The sequence below is a fragment of the Lepisosteus platostomus genome, chromosome 6 (genome assembly GCF_059453375.1).
Source record: "Lepisosteus platostomus isolate fLepPlt1 chromosome 6, fLepPlt1.hap1, whole genome shotgun sequence".
NCBI classification, from domain to species: Eukaryota; Metazoa; Chordata; class Actinopteri; order Semionotiformes; family Lepisosteidae; genus Lepisosteus; species Lepisosteus platostomus.
The window spans coordinates 44,576,377-44,591,791 of NC_142616.1; the positions used below are offsets into that span (position 1 = coordinate 44,576,377).

General features: G+C 42.7%; 1 protein-coding gene across 2 annotated transcripts; it reads right to left on the reverse strand.

Annotated features, from left to right (window-relative positions):
* Nucleotides 1-3,261: 3,261 nt before the first annotated feature.
* selenou1a (selenoprotein U 1a) lies at nucleotides 3,262-14,715 on the reverse strand. Of its 2 annotated transcripts, none has more exons than XM_088636040.1 (6): nucleotides 14,560-14,715; nucleotides 7,575-7,754; nucleotides 7,213-7,304; nucleotides 6,503-6,643; nucleotides 5,026-5,190; nucleotides 3,262-4,190 (listed from the first exon to the last, which is right to left on the reverse strand). In XM_088636040.1, exons 2-6 carry the CDS (start codon nucleotides 7,750-7,752, stop codon nucleotides 4,095-4,097), a joined length of 672 nt encoding a protein of 223 aa, XP_088492166.1. In that variant the 5' UTR covers nucleotides 7,753-7,754; nucleotides 14,560-14,715; the 3' UTR covers nucleotides 3,262-4,094. The 2 variants fall into 2 exon arrangements, with proteins under 2 accessions (XP_088492166.1, XP_088492165.1); XM_088636039.1 differs by lacking the exon at nucleotides 14,560-14,715 and adding an exon at nucleotides 11,493-11,649.
* Nucleotides 14,716-15,415: the final 700 nt, after the last annotated feature.

Here is a 15,415-nt window from a genome sequence, read left to right on the forward strand (position 1 = left end):
GTTGTATTACCTCTACGTCAATGTATATACGTGTATGTGAACGAACAGTTAAAATTTCTGCTTCACCTTATCTCAAGGTATTTTATTTTGGTTCACAATTTCCATGTTTTCCAGCTCTACTGTCATTTTCACATGGAGAAATATAAAAGATATTGACACTGCTGTCACCAACACTTTACCACAGTCTGCCTGTTTCCTAGATGACTTAATCACAGGCATTCTCAAATCAACCACAGTGGTACTGATACCATATAGCAGTGCAGAGCGGTGGCACCGTGGCTAAGGATCTGTGGCTGAACGGTTGCTGGTTCAAATCCCGTGGCTGGCAGAGGAATCCTACTCTGTTGGGCCACTGAGCAAGGCCCTTAACCTCAACTTCTCCAGGGGTGCTGTGTAAATGGCTGACCCTGCGCTCTGACCCCAAGCTTCTTTCCCTGTCTGTGTGTGTGTCTCATGGAGAGCAAGCTGGGGTATGTGAAAAGATGAATTCCTAATGCAAGAAATTGTATATGGGCAATAATCCAATCTGATACTGAGCAATGTGCAGTCAGTAGCAAGAATGAATGAACTTGCACCAGTGTTTCCTCTGTATGCCCTGGTCTTGGAAAACACAGGAGGAAAACAGGCCATCTGAAATACACTAGGTGAGCTGCAGCATGACTGCATTGACCCACTGACTTATGTTTTCAATACACACTGCGCTTTTTGCAATTTCTGGTCTCCAGAACTAGAGGGGTACAGACCCCTGTAAAAGAGGATTACATTAGAAACTACAAATAAAGGCTTTCTTGGAGTTTATACCTATACTCCATTAGGTGACTGTCAGGGGGATTTCCAGAGTGGCAGAAGCAGTACATTTCTGAGCAATGCCAGCGCTGGTAATTGAACAAGTTACCCTCAGAAAGCCCTCTGATTTACCAAGTGCCTGTGATCTTGTTTTCACCTGCTCCAATCAATGCTTGTTCTGCTGTAGACCCTGTGGAGTTTGTTACAGTTACAGTTCCAGGAAATGGGATGAAACGCTCTAGAGAGCCACCTGATACTCAGGCAAACTGCACAAAATTAAGGTAAAAAAAAAAGTTGATTCCAGGTTTTGGCAACAAGACTGTTCTTGAGACGAAAGGCTGCTTGGGTAGCAGCTCAGCTCCGAGCAGTGCTGTCTGTGTTGGTAATTTTTCTCTCTGGAATTAAATAAACTGACAGATGGGCGTGTTTGGGATTTAACACATGTAGTTGATTACTGTGTGGAATGCAGTGTTGGCTAAATAAACTCTTTTTTCTAGCCAAAATGTTGATAAAACAGAAAAACAAATGCATAAACAACAGCAGCCCCAGACAGAGACTGTGAACAATCGTCTGATTTCTCACCAGGTAATTGACTTTGCTGATGGAAAGCAGCAGCTGAAGCACAGTGAGGTTAGTGAATTCAATGTAGTGCACTCCTCTACAGCGATGTTCAAGCCCCTGTCGTTGCCCTGGCAGTGTCTGCATGTTCATCCACACAGGTGTACTTTAATCAGCCAGGATGCTTCCCCGATTACTAAGTTCTTCCAGTCTCCGAAACAAATTCTTATTAAGTTCTTACAATAACGAGCCAGCATTTGTTCTAGCGTGTGAGAACAAATGTTCTACATCATCTTCAGGTATGGGCACCCTGAATTCTCCCTTTGGGATATATGCTTATCAAAGTACATTCTGTCCCCAGCACAGCTTAGACCTTCAACAATTCACCCTTTCACACACCTCTCGACTGGTATTATCAATCCAAAGCAAGAAATTGTGCCAGTTCATCAAAGGGACTCAGTCTTTTGCCACTGCTAGCCCCATTACCTCCACTTCAAAAGCAGGCTCATCACTTCAGTGCTGGAGGCCCAGGACAGTCTCTTCTGCTCAGGGGGAAGCCCAGACCACAAGAACAGACTTTCAGGATGGGCAGCTTTCGAACTGTGTCCACTGGACATCACCCTAGGACATGATGTTCTTGAACTTTACAATTAGAAGAGACTTCTGACAATTTTCTCCAGAGATCACAGACCTTGCAGGAGTTTTCGACCTTGGTCCAGTGATGGAAATCTCTTCCTGCACAATAACACTGATGGAAAGTACCACACCCCTCTTCTTGGCCAGCATGCCATATCACCCTGCAACTCACAACTGGCAACCCACTGAAGCTCAGCAGGTGTGAGCCTGGTCAGTACCTGGATGGGAGACCTCCTGGGAAAACTAAGGTTGCTGCTGGAAGAGGTGTTAGTGGGGCCAGCAGGCGCCATCCTTCAGATGAGATGTAAAACCGAGGTCCTGACTCTCTGTGGTCATTAAAAATCTTAGGGCGTTTCTCGAAAAGAGTAGGGGTGTAACCCCAGTGTCCTGGCCAAATTTCCCATTGGCCCTTACCAATCATGGCCTCCTAATAATCCCCATCTATGAATTGGCTTCATTACTCTGCTCTCCTCCCCACTGATAGCTGATGTGTGGTGAGCGTTCTGGTGCACTATGGCTGCCGTCCATCATCCAGGTGGGGCTGCACATTGGTGGTGGTGGAGGGGAGTCCCCATTACCTGTAAAGCGCTTTGAGTGGAGTTAACAGAAAAGTGCTATATAAGTGTAAGCAATTATTATTATTATTATTATTATTATTATTCCTACCTGGATTGCTGCACCAGTTACTGTGGTGTTTATGTGTGCTCTGGTTTGTGCCTGTGTTGTATATTGCAAGCATGTAACCTACTGTACATGTCAATACTGCTCATTACAACACAAGTTCAGTGAGCAATGTTTTAGGGATGCCAGTAGTCACAAAGCGGTTTGAGATTATAATTTGTAATGAAAATTGATTTGAGAAAAGAGATTTTTATGGTCCGAGTACAGCCATGGTCACCCTATGTTATTACCATGAATGAGTGACGATTACCTTCATATTGGAACCAAAGAAAATGTAGCACTTATGGCACAGTGGCTATTCGTGATAATGTTATCCCAGCATTTCAGTTATTTCTAAGATGTCACTTACAACAGTTATTTCTGCCACGTCATATTCAGCAGTTTTCGGTTTAATATCCATTCACACCAGGTCAGGAGTAATGACCCCAGGACAAGGTCAATACAATACAAATATAATGCACAATCAAGGCAGGAAAGATACTGAATATAAAACAACCTTGAAAACAAGGAAGCCTAAATAGCTGTGGCTCAGTCTTAATGTTAGGAGGCTGTGTTGTGGGCTGTTACCAGACCAAAGGAAAACACACAGACAGACAGCTGAATGCTTGAATCAGGTTTTGTTTTATTATTAAAGGATCTACATTGGCAGGCCCCCAGGTGGGCTGCCCTGTTGTGGCCTGTTAGTCAGGTACTGTAGGCATCAAGCCTGCTCCCTCAGTGGAGTTTATAAGCAGGCTATCATGAACACATTGCCGTAACCACAGCGCCAACCTGGCTGGACCAGCCTGGGGAACCCTACCCATCGCTCAGTCTGGAGCAGAGCATCAGCTCCCAGCAAGAACACTGCATACTGGTGCTCAGATCGAACAGCATGGACAACCACCATCCTCTCTGAGAAAGAACACTGTATATGCATCTCAAACCAATTTACGTCTGAAGCATTAAACTTGTACAGTGCACCTAATGAAAGAAAAACAAAATCTGCATAGACTGAATTTGCACCTTCAGTATTTGTGTTTTTCAGCCCCGCAGTCAAGATTATCGGCTCTAAAATCTATTGTCCTCAGGGTCTTGCTTCACTGTGGTCATCTGTTTATTCAAAGCAGAACTCAAACGAAGACCAAAAATGTAACTCGCCAAACAGGCACATGTTATAGCATTCTGAAAAAAGCAGGATATAACACTAAATGGAGAAGGACAGACACAAGTATTAGTATTTAATACTGCAGAGCCAGACTATTCCATTTCCTACATGACTGTTCACCCTACAACTACAACAAACAGAATTACTTATAACATTTAATTGTGCAACTTCAACTTCCATGCAGAATTTGTAACTCCCCCATTTTTTAATTAATGTGTCAGGTAAAACTCTAGCTTGAGCACGCGGCAAACCTATTTCATAGCGAGTGCACAAGTTTCTTCCTATGCACCTATTTCTGGGCTTGGACATTCTTGGCAGCCTCAAGCACAGACGTAATGTTAACTTTATCCCCAAACTCCTTCTCGCGGTGCTCCAGCAGGATGCCCTGTTAACAAGAGGAGAGAACATTTCACCCCACTGCACCTTTCTGCCAGGGACCGACTACAGAAAAAAAGGATAAAAACTCAAATCCTTTCCCCACCCATCTCAGGACTTCTTCACAGGTGCTGTGCTTGAGTACTGACTGACTTTTTAAGTTCTCGTACTTTCAGCGCGCAGACCTGATATTGACAATCATAGTTTTCTTGTGCATCTTGCCCACATGAGGGAGCTTAATTCTGAATGATTAACCTGGGGAGGGTTAAGGAGGAGAAGCAGGTGATCTCGGGCGATTTTGTTTCTCTTCTGCTTTCATTCCAGGTCACACTGTAGGAGACTCAGTGTGATGTAAGAGTGTGTTACCCAGGCTCTTTGTATTTCACAACACATGTTGCCAGAGGCTAGGGCTGGATCAAGGTCCTTGCATTTTTTATGGGTGTTAATTTCCTTGTGTAGTCCAGTAGTCAAAATTATGTTTAATTTTTTTTTTCAGACAGCCTATCCTGTATGTACATATTTATCCAAAATCCTTTGTATTCAAGATCTTTATAACAGTTTTCATCATACAAATAAAAGAACATGGTCAGAAATTTCTTCAAAGGACCTTTAGTTTTCAAAAGCCCTAGGCACAGTGTCTGCTGTGCCTATTGAATAATTGAATAATATGGCCCTACTAGAAGCACAGAGAGAGGCACAGCTTGAAGACATTTCAAAACTGCTTCAGAATATAGACACAGGAAGGAAACAAATTGGCACATGTTAATGAACAAGAAAAAAACAAGAATTGAACATTTTCTGTGGTGGGAGAGGAAGCAATGAGTCCTTATAAAACCCTGTCATACCTGCTTCCCAGCTCCAATGACGAAGACTCCTCCAAGAACAAAGCCTTCTCCGGCCACGTTTCCTACGAAGCCCTTCTTCCAGGCTCTGAGGAAGCTGTGCAACACGCCCAGCCGAATGAGCCCGGTCAGGCCCATCCTGCGCTGCTGCGGGCCATAGAACCGCCGCTGTGAAAGACAAGGGACACGCCTGCATCACGCCTGCCCTCCACACTGCCCAGCTGTCTCGTCTCTGTAGTGCTGCCGTGGGGGTCCCGGTATTTATTTGTTCCGATTTGTCAACGTATTTTGTGCTAAAATAACACACTCATATCCTTGGAGTCAAGGCCTGCCAGCCAAAGAGCGAATCCACTCTGACCAAACATGAGTTTCACACTGGCTTCGATTGGAGAGCTGTGGCAATGTTCGCTGGCTACAAAGGAACAAGTAAAGGTCAACAGAAGCCAAGATCATCTTAAACTTGGATCAAACGTTTGGACACTCTTTCTCTCCCACTCTGTCATTCTGTGCTTTATCTCCCAGCCTTCCCTTCCTTCACCTGAAGAAGGTGCAAACATGGTTTCTTCTTTGTACTTTTCAGATCTGAATTAACTTTTACATTTTACTTAGTTTTCACCTTCTCTGCATAAAATTCCTCTGACAAACAGTATTTTCCTAAGAGACACATTTCATATGATATATATTTTTTTAACAGTTCATACTATGACAGCAGACAGGTGTAGTTGGACTTGTACATTCACTGGCCACAATACCCAGAACTCAGATGACCACATTGTCTCAGTAGCAGGTACAGTAACAGGCGGAAGGCTGTTTTAAACAGACTTCCCATTACCCTCCCTGCCCAAAACAATCCCCGGATATCAGTCCTCTTAATCCTGCGGAACTGCAGTGTAGGGTTGCAAAACTGTCACAGCGCAATTCAGTGAAGTGTTGAAATGAGTTTTAAATTTAGTTTGTTACGAAAGCTGACATTCTCTGGAGAACCCACAGGAATGCTTTTTCCTGTAATTGTCATTTTGTGGATGCATTCCAGCATTTTCAAGGTTTTTAAAAAAAAAATCTGAGTACAGCCCCAGTCAATCTCAAGTGTTAAAACAAATGGGTGTACAGGAGGGATCATTGCATATTCATTAAAACCCATACAAAGATTTCCACGCGTGGCACAGTGGCTATTTCTGATCATTGTCATTTCCTGCCTTTCAGTTAGTCCAAAATGTCTCATACAACATGTCTGCCTCCCTGCAAAGAGCACATTTTGAATGAACCCTCTCAAGCACACAGATCAGATTCTACAGCTGGAACACTGGGCTCAGTCCCCACACTGTCACCCTCAACATGACTGGGCTGTGAATACTTCACGCTTTATCCCTTGTCTGGTAAAACCTGTTCGAGCTGCTCTCTCGTCTTGAAGAGCCCCAAAGCGTTATTCATCAGTTTCTAATATTTTGATGGCTCCATCCTCCCAGGGTGCACCCCTCACCTTCTCATCCAGGAAGATCTCCCCCTTGAAGTGAGGCCTGAAGTCCCTGATCTCGCTGCCGAGGTTCTCCTTGACGACAGCGTACAGGGGGACCCCGAGCTCCTCCAGCTGGGGCTTCAGAGAGGACAGCTCTGCAGCCTCCTGCAAGCACAGTACAGCTGACCCAGGATCGACCGCCACCCCCTCGCAGGAACAAGTTCATCTTTTGGAAGGGGGAAGGGGGCAGTGGCAAACCGCTGTTGCCAGACCTGCTTGAAGCTCGGTTTCTCCCAAAGAATTAAACACATTCCGCTGCTGGCTTGTGTTTTTAATGATGCTTAGCACTGACAGTGTAAGTATTTTGCCCTACGAATTCCACTCAGTCCTTCATGGAACAGGGCCAGAGCTGTGTGCAGATCTTAGGCAACTCAAATTGCACAACTAAATATTGCTCACTGTGTTACTCTTTCTAGAATTAATTGTTAAACTTATTGCAGAAGTTCTGTACCAAATATAGCACTATTTTAACTTAAAATATATGCAGCACCCTGCATAATTGTTCAGACCCTTATACGGCTTCCACATTTTGTTGCTTTAAAGCTTGCAGTCATGACACATTGAAGTAGCAATTAATACTTCCTACACACACAACCTACACCACATATTCAAAGCAGTAAACAAAAAGAACTGCAGGCTATGAATAAAAAAGACCATGTTAGGCAGGACAATACCTCTCTGCACAAAAATCATCCAGGCCGGCGGACAGCCATGATCACAGCTCCTGTCCTGTCCCACAGCGTTTTAGCTTTAAAGGTCACCTCATCTAGAGCAAGCAAGAAGAGAGCAGGGTTCAAGACAGACATCTTTCATTACCAGGTTATTACACATAGAAGCAAAAAATAAAGGATATTTCTGTAGACTCACATAAGAGATGACTCGTTTCCTTTTTTTGATTAAATTAACACAGAGGGATGTGTGGGATTAAAAAGGATATGCTGTGATTGTAACTCCTGACTGCAGTGTGAACAAGAGGTACAGGTACTGTAGCACCTTCCAAGTCCCGGAATAGATCAGGGTCCACAGGGGCTCTTACCTTCCCCCAGTGTTTTGAGGTCGGTGTCTTCCAGGTAATCCAGGCTGGCCTGGGCTGGCTTGGTTAGCAGCAGGTCAGTGTTTGCCAGTAGGATCCCAGCAACGGCAGCACCCAGTGCCCCCAGTCCCACAGACCACATTCCCATTGACAGGAGCTCCCCCTCCAGGAACCAGAGCATCACTGCAACACAAACACAGAGCTACTGGGTCACCAGGCCCCAGACGACCAGCTGACTGAGGAGATCTAGGCAAGAGGCAGTAAAGAGTTTCTCACTCTTGCCACTGAAAGCTGGTGGGCATTTGCTGGAGGTGCAGTTTTTCTGGGAACCAAGAGAGCCCTGGCAGACTGATCCCCACTCTGTGTGTCGCAAGCTGTTGCTAAAGGAATCCAAGGCCCAGCTGACTACCGCTCTAGCCAGGCTCACTGGCACTATACATTCACATGTGGCCTGTAACTAGTCATATGTCTGACAGTATCAATGGCACAATACACAACAAGGCTCTCAGAGCTACTGTAAGTACTGAAGACGGTCAACAGCACACCAGGTCTCTTTTAAAGCCCTGTATAAGGGCTTGTCAGTAAGATAAAGAGCTCACACTGAGAACTGACCTTGAAGAGCCTGATTTCGGGAAGAGCACTTCACAGTCTGCCTAGGTTGTTCAGCCAATACAAACAAGTGCACAGTAAATAAGTCTACTCTTTACCACAGTAGGCAGTTGGCTGCATTTCAGTAACTTGATATTTCCTTCTAGACAAAGCATGGACTGGGATCTAGTCCTTATTGTGTTTTAACACTGTGCCCTCTGTAGTTTAAAGGCATCTACCAAAGGAATGATTCATGGTAATAAAACTGTTGCACTGAGGTGTCTGACATGACTTTTTGACCAAAATCAGATAAAGTCAGACACAAATCAGTATGAAGGCAGTGTGTTGTGTCATGACCAGTTTGTTTATCACTTCTCCCTTCTCACACAGGGAACCAACCACCATCTACTCGCCACTCAGACTGCAATAAAGAGCTTAAAAGAATGTCCTGCACAAACCGGTTTAAAATAACTGAGGATTTTAAACATTGAACAGAAAAGACAAGGATTCATTTTAAACTATTCTAAATCCTCAAGTGCACTGACAAAGTTGACCTAGTGGCAGAATCAACAGTGAAACACAAACCAGAGGACACAAGTGGAAATGACACAAGTTCATTCAAAACTGAGAATAGAAGGCTCTTCTTTACACAAAGGCAAAAGTTACCAAGTAAGATCTGATACCCTGTCATCATTATAGAAACTGGATTAGATCCTAAGATCAATTTAACTACAAAATGTGATAGATATACTAAATAACCCCCTCTCTTTTGCAATTTTATGCTGCTCATGGTGAAACTAGCATGTACAGAGCCCTCCAGATTTTCACAAACCCTACTGTGCATGTTTTCACACAGCTGCAAGCTGACAACGGGAGGCAGACAGTGCAGAGTCCCTGGAGATAAAAGCTGCTCTTGTCCGCTGGCTCTGACCATGTCTGATTGTCATGATTGCGAAGTGGTGAGAGTTGTGTAAAACCTTGGCAATGTTCTAGTCTTAGATCTTTTCACAACAGCTGGAATCAAGTGTCGGAACAAGGAGCACAGCTTATTACTCCATCACGCCACCTCATCAAGGATGAAGAAGCTCTCTGAGCAGAATCCAACATGTTGACGAACTAAAACACGCTCCCCTGATATGTCAAACTGTATATTTTCTTAATTAAAGGAACTACTTTTATTAGCATACTTAACTACTAAGGAACTACTGTATTCTATAGAGTGCACACCAATATAGAGTACATACCACAGTCAGATTAATGCCCATAACAGCTGGCCACGTATGATCACTGCCCTCTTATACATTAACCAATCAGGAAATACATCAGTATTCCAGCTTTTTGATCTAAGTTATAATATGAAGTGGCAAACAAGTTCGCATTTGAAAAAAATGATATTACTATTTAGTTTCACAGGGAATGACAACGCCCCAAAATCAAAGCATGGTGAACTATTGTGGAGTGAATATCTGGCTTAACCCGCTTGGCTGAGGGCCGACCTCCTGGCCATAGGACGAGGAGGCCAGGACCCCCCCGCAAGGTAACCAAGGGGCAGCTGCAGAGGTGGAGTTGGGGTGGAGGTGGGATGCAAAAGTCGCACGCGAGGGAGAGGGAGAGATCGCATTTGGTATTTATAGCATTTGGTGAGGACAGACGAAGGGAGTGATTGCTAATCGCTGACGGCTGGGGATGATTGAGCGTGGTTGTTGCCATCCCTCCCGAACTTTAGTTAAATAAACTCCATTTAAGATTGACTGCTATTAACCTATAAGGCATTTTTTCAAAACTGTTAGAACACCACATCACAGAGAACGTTGTCTAAACCAGTAACACTTTATGTTGCTGTTGTGTACTACTTTTGTAAGTTTACATATTTAGGTAGCCAACTATTGGATTTCAATTTTATAACAATTTTTCTGCTAAAATAGTGCCGTGGACTTGTACTGTTAAAGGAAAGAAGAGAATAAATTATGAGATAAACACGATACGTTGCAAACATTGGATATGGATACATATCCTTGGCGATTCTGCTGTTAACTACAAGAAACAGATGGTTTCAGAGGGTCACACCCAAACAAATATCTCGGATGAGCAGGCTTCACTAGTGCCTCTGTCACTAAGAATCCTGCACTATACAGCCTTTGACCTCTATCATTCCATCCGTTTTCAGTACCTGCTTTACTGGGGAGCCTAAAAGTCCATCCAGTCCTTTGCAGAGAACACACACAATCATATGAGGTGCAATTTAGAGACATCAATCACCCTGAAAAAATGTCACTGGGATGTGGGAGGTAACTGGAACACCTAGAGGAAATGAGGTGTGGAACAAACAGAGAACATACAAACTCCACACAGAAGGTGTCCCAAGTCAGAACTGAACCCAGGAGCTGTGAAGCAGATGGTTATTCACCTCACCTCAGTGCTACCCCTAGCCCTCAACAAATAAACACTGGTAAGGTATAGATATGGTTTCAATCGAAACAGGCATCTGCCAGAACCAATTATGATTAGACAGCTCTAAAACTCCAGTAGAATCAGAAAGGCATCCAGTCAGCTTACAAAAGGAATTTTGTCTTTCTGTATCATTGTAACATAAATCATCACTTCTGACTGCGGAGCTTTATGAAAAGAGCTGCGTTCTTTTTCGGCACTACTTATGTGAACACTAAAAAAGTACGGTGAATGTCTTAGTAAACATTGTTTCTTCTCTTACACTGAAGTGCTGTACATATTAAGCCAAATTACTGCTGGTGAAAATCTAGAACAACTGGCAAAATAGGTCAAATGAGCCTATAGATTTTTCAGTTTTTACACCTGACCTCAATAGCTCACACCTACAGTTAAGTTAAATAAGCAACGAAAGAGGAGCACAGCCCAAAACAAAGCAGTGTCTGTGGCTTTTTGAAGTTTAAAGTGTTAGTCATCTTCACACAACAAATGCAATCCTGTGTTAATGAGCTAAAGCACACTTCCCTGATATATCAAACTATATATTTGTATAACTCTTTTAATAAGGAACTACTGTAATTTATATTTATATATACATATGTTTGCCGATAAAACAGCCCGTTAATTAATATATTAATACACTATAATAGTTAAAACTCCCCAGAAGAGCATGACAAATTATTAAAACATGGAAAAGAATAATGTTAAAGCTCTGTCTGTATACAGTAAGTATGAAGTCCTCTATTGTGTGTGATCTGAAGAAACTGAAAGATTAAACATAACTGAACAAGCATCCTACCAAGACTGCAAATGATGAAAAGAAACACAGGAAAGTTACAATAATAATCATCATGTGTAACCAAAGCAGAGGAACCAGATCATACTGACTTTCAGTAACAGGCGTCCCAGTTCCTCAGAGAAGAAATTAAGATTCTCTCGGCTTCAGAAACCGTTATCTACAGAAGCACATCCAGAGGACCAACCCTGCTGCATTGCAATGGCAGCCTGAACATCTGAACAACAGCCAGCGAATGGCCCAGATGTGCTATGTAAACAAATGGGATTTGCATAAAACAAACACCAGCCAATAAGGGTTCTGGCTGCGTTGGCTGGGGGTGTGGGCAGCAAGGTTCAAACCAATGAACACACTGGTTCAGTTCAGCCACTTTGCTGGGAAGCTGAAGAAGAGCTGAAGAAGCATTGCATCAGGAACTGTCAACGTGGTGGGGAAGTCAGCCCTTCTATAGCCCTTCAGTTTTAATATTGCTCATTATGGCATGGGACAAAACTAAACAATTTATTATAACATGGTGATCTGAATTGGAGTGCTAAATGCTTCACACACAAATGAAAAAATATCTCAGATTAAACTTTTTGTGACAAAAACCATCAAGTCAATATTTGTGAGTTCTGTTCCCAAATAAAACCAACCTCTGACTGATTTTCATTTCATTTTAAAATGTATTTTGAGAGGTATAACTTCTAATATCAGCAAGACCCCTGATGAAATCTCTTACAGCACCAGTGGTGCCTTGGCGTCAGAGACATGGAACAGTGCATCATCTGTACAGCTGTGAAATGTCATGTCCTGTTTAATAATGTGTAGCAATCTCAGAGAGCAGAATTATGAATAAAAAACTAAAGTGGGCCCTAAAAGGATCCCTGCAGTACTCCACATGCATTCAGTCCTTGCATAATGATCAAAGAAAATTGTTTTCTTTCTGATTTAACCAGTCTGAGCAAGCCACATTCAAATTAGAATCGCTTCTTGACATCTAACCTTGAAAATTTAGCAGAGGAGGCTGCAGTACTAACTTCAAGAGAGGAAGAGGGATTGATTAATCTATCATCTGTTGAGAGAATGACTTTGGTGCTTTTACTTTTGTATAAAATACATTTAGAAAAACAGCCACCACACAGGCACTCAATTAACAAAGCATTTAGGTGTTAAAAATGATAATAAGCAATTGTTTCAATTAATAAAATTGGAACCTTGAAAATGTTTTCCCCTGTTTTGCACACCAATGGTGAGAAAATGTAGCACTATTCAGGTTTAAACAGGAAGTCAACTTGAAACTGACTACAATGACAAATGGTTCTCTCTTTCCCTCTGGGCAAACCATACATCTTGTTTCTTTACTGTGGAGTGAAGGTCACACGTGAGTCACAGAAAACTGTTCTGAAACAGTATTAACACAATGCTTGCAGATTATCTGGCACATGAGGGAGATTAGTTTCAGAATGCCACATGGACGGGGAATTTTAGGGAAATTACCAAAATCATCATAAACTGATGAAATCAGAGCACAAGTCTCCCTGTAGACGTTAATCACATTGAAGTACAAGTATGTGTGAAAGAAGAACCAGTCACAACCAGACACAAGTGAAAACTATGGGAAAGTGCATTTTAAACTGAGAACAGAATGTACTTTATTACACAAGCTGTTGTGGGAGTATGATGCCCTGGAATATATTATTTAAAAAACGATAAAGGACTCAATATGTTTTGTATGTAGCATGCAAAGCAGCCATATCACTCTGCAACTCACAACTGACAACCCACAGAAGTTCAGCAGGTGTGAGCCTGGTCAGTAACGGGAGTAAGGTTGCTGCTGGAAGAGGTGTTAGTGGGGCCAGCAGGGGGTGCTCACCCTGCGGTCTATGTGGGTCCTAATGCCCCAGTATAGTGACGGGGACACAATACCCTTAAAAGGCGTCGCCCTTCGGATGAGACGTAAAACCCAAGTCCTGACTCTCTGTGGTCTGTGGTGATTAAAAATCCCAGGGCGTCTCTTGAAAAGAGTAGGGGTGTAATCCTAATATCCTGGCCAAATTTCCCATTGGCCCTTACCAATCATGGCCTTCTAATAATCCCCATCTATGAATTGGCTTCATTACTCTGCTCTCCTCCCCACTGATAGCTGATGTGTGGTGAGTGTACTGGTGCACTATGGCTGCATCACATCATACAAGTGGGGCTGCACATTGGTGGTGGTGGAGGAGAGTCCCCATTACCTGTAAAGCACTTTGAGTGGAGTGTCCAGAAAAGCGCTATATAAGTGTAAGCAATTATTAATTATTATTACAAATGTCCAGATTTTGTAAATGCTGTTGGCAGCATTAAAAGCATTTTGTATTAAAAAGACTAAATGTACTGTATACATTAGGGGGATTTTATGTAGTCTTTGCACAGAAACAAGTTGTTACAGTACACTGCACGCATTTTATTGAAATATTCTCTCATTTCCCCCTACACCATCTCCTTCATTCATGTCTGTCCAGTCTCTGTCCTTCACAAGAGAAACTAGAACAGAGGAAAGGCACCTGACCCAAATAGTGTTCATCAAGTAACGCACATAAATGCAAAAGGCGTCACAGAGGACAGACCTCTAGTTTTACTGTACTTCTGGTTACATCAGATGTGACCATTTAAACTGCAGGTGCTTTTCTAACAACATAGAAGCACGCTCGCGAACACCGTCGACGTGATCCCACAAAGATCATATTTCCCACCTCGAGCTTCATTTAAACAAAAACCGCTCAGGTCAAGGCGAAACTTCTCAGCTCTTTATGCACTGTATGATAGTCTAGCTTGGGCATACTGTAGCTGTGCATTTCAGTCAACTGCAAAACGAAAGGTCGAACTCCACCGCACTGCAGGGACTAACCGACACCACCGTTTTGTTCTTCAAATAGAACATTTTGTTAACACACAACGCTATTAATACCAATTATCAGCTTTCTAAAACCTTTCAGAAGTGCACCGTATTACTGACATCGATTTCACGAACACATTTCATTCAATTTGTTACGATGTTATAACTCAATATACAACTGTGCTACGAGGCAAGCCAATCTACAGACAGCTAACTCAATTGAGTTACAGGACAGACCACCGGATCTTCAAAGAAACATTACATTTTCCTTATACTACAGAAAGCCTTATAGAACTCACACTGTAGTACCCCTTGTAGAAGTGTCAGAGGATCATCCTTCGCAGGCGAAGCGCTTGTGTAACTATTGTACAAGAGAAGCTACACAAGCTCCTAGTCAACCAAAGGCAGAAGATGCGATTCAGATCAACGGATTGCACCGGCAGCGCTAGGGAAATTAATCAATCAGGAGAAAACGATGAAAAATCCTATTTTGACATTTACAGTAAACAATGTGGCAAAATATTAAGAAAGGTATCTTCTTAAGTTTATATAAATAAAAGAAGGTACTTTAAATATAAAAATGAAAACATTAAGGGAAGTTTAAATGAATACATAATAGGTTTCAATATATGTTGCAAAGGAACAAGTAATAAGTTTATTCCATGATGAAAAGAGAAGAAAACAGAACGTTTCGGCTGTGGAGCCTTCTTTGGGTGTGAGCACCCAAAGCCTTCCTTACACCCGAAGAAGGCTCCACAGCCGAAATGCTGTGTTTTCTTTCTTCTCTTTGCAGCATGGAATAAACCTATTACCCATCTGAACTCCTTCAATATATGTTTATACAGTTCATAGTATATTCTCTCCGTGCTCTTGTGATAAAAGTAATAAATAATTGCTTACACTTATATAGTGCTTTTCTGAACACTCCACTCAAAGCCCTTTACAGATAATGGGGATTCCCCTCCCCCACCACCAATGTGCAGCATCCACCTGGATCATGCAACAGCAGCCATAGTGCGCCAGTACACTCACCACACACCAGCTATTAGTGGGAAGGAGAACAGAGTGAGGAAGCCAATTCATAGATGGTGATTATTATTGGTGGTGGTGGAGGGGAGACCCCATTACCTGTAAAGCGCTTTGAGTGGAGTGTCC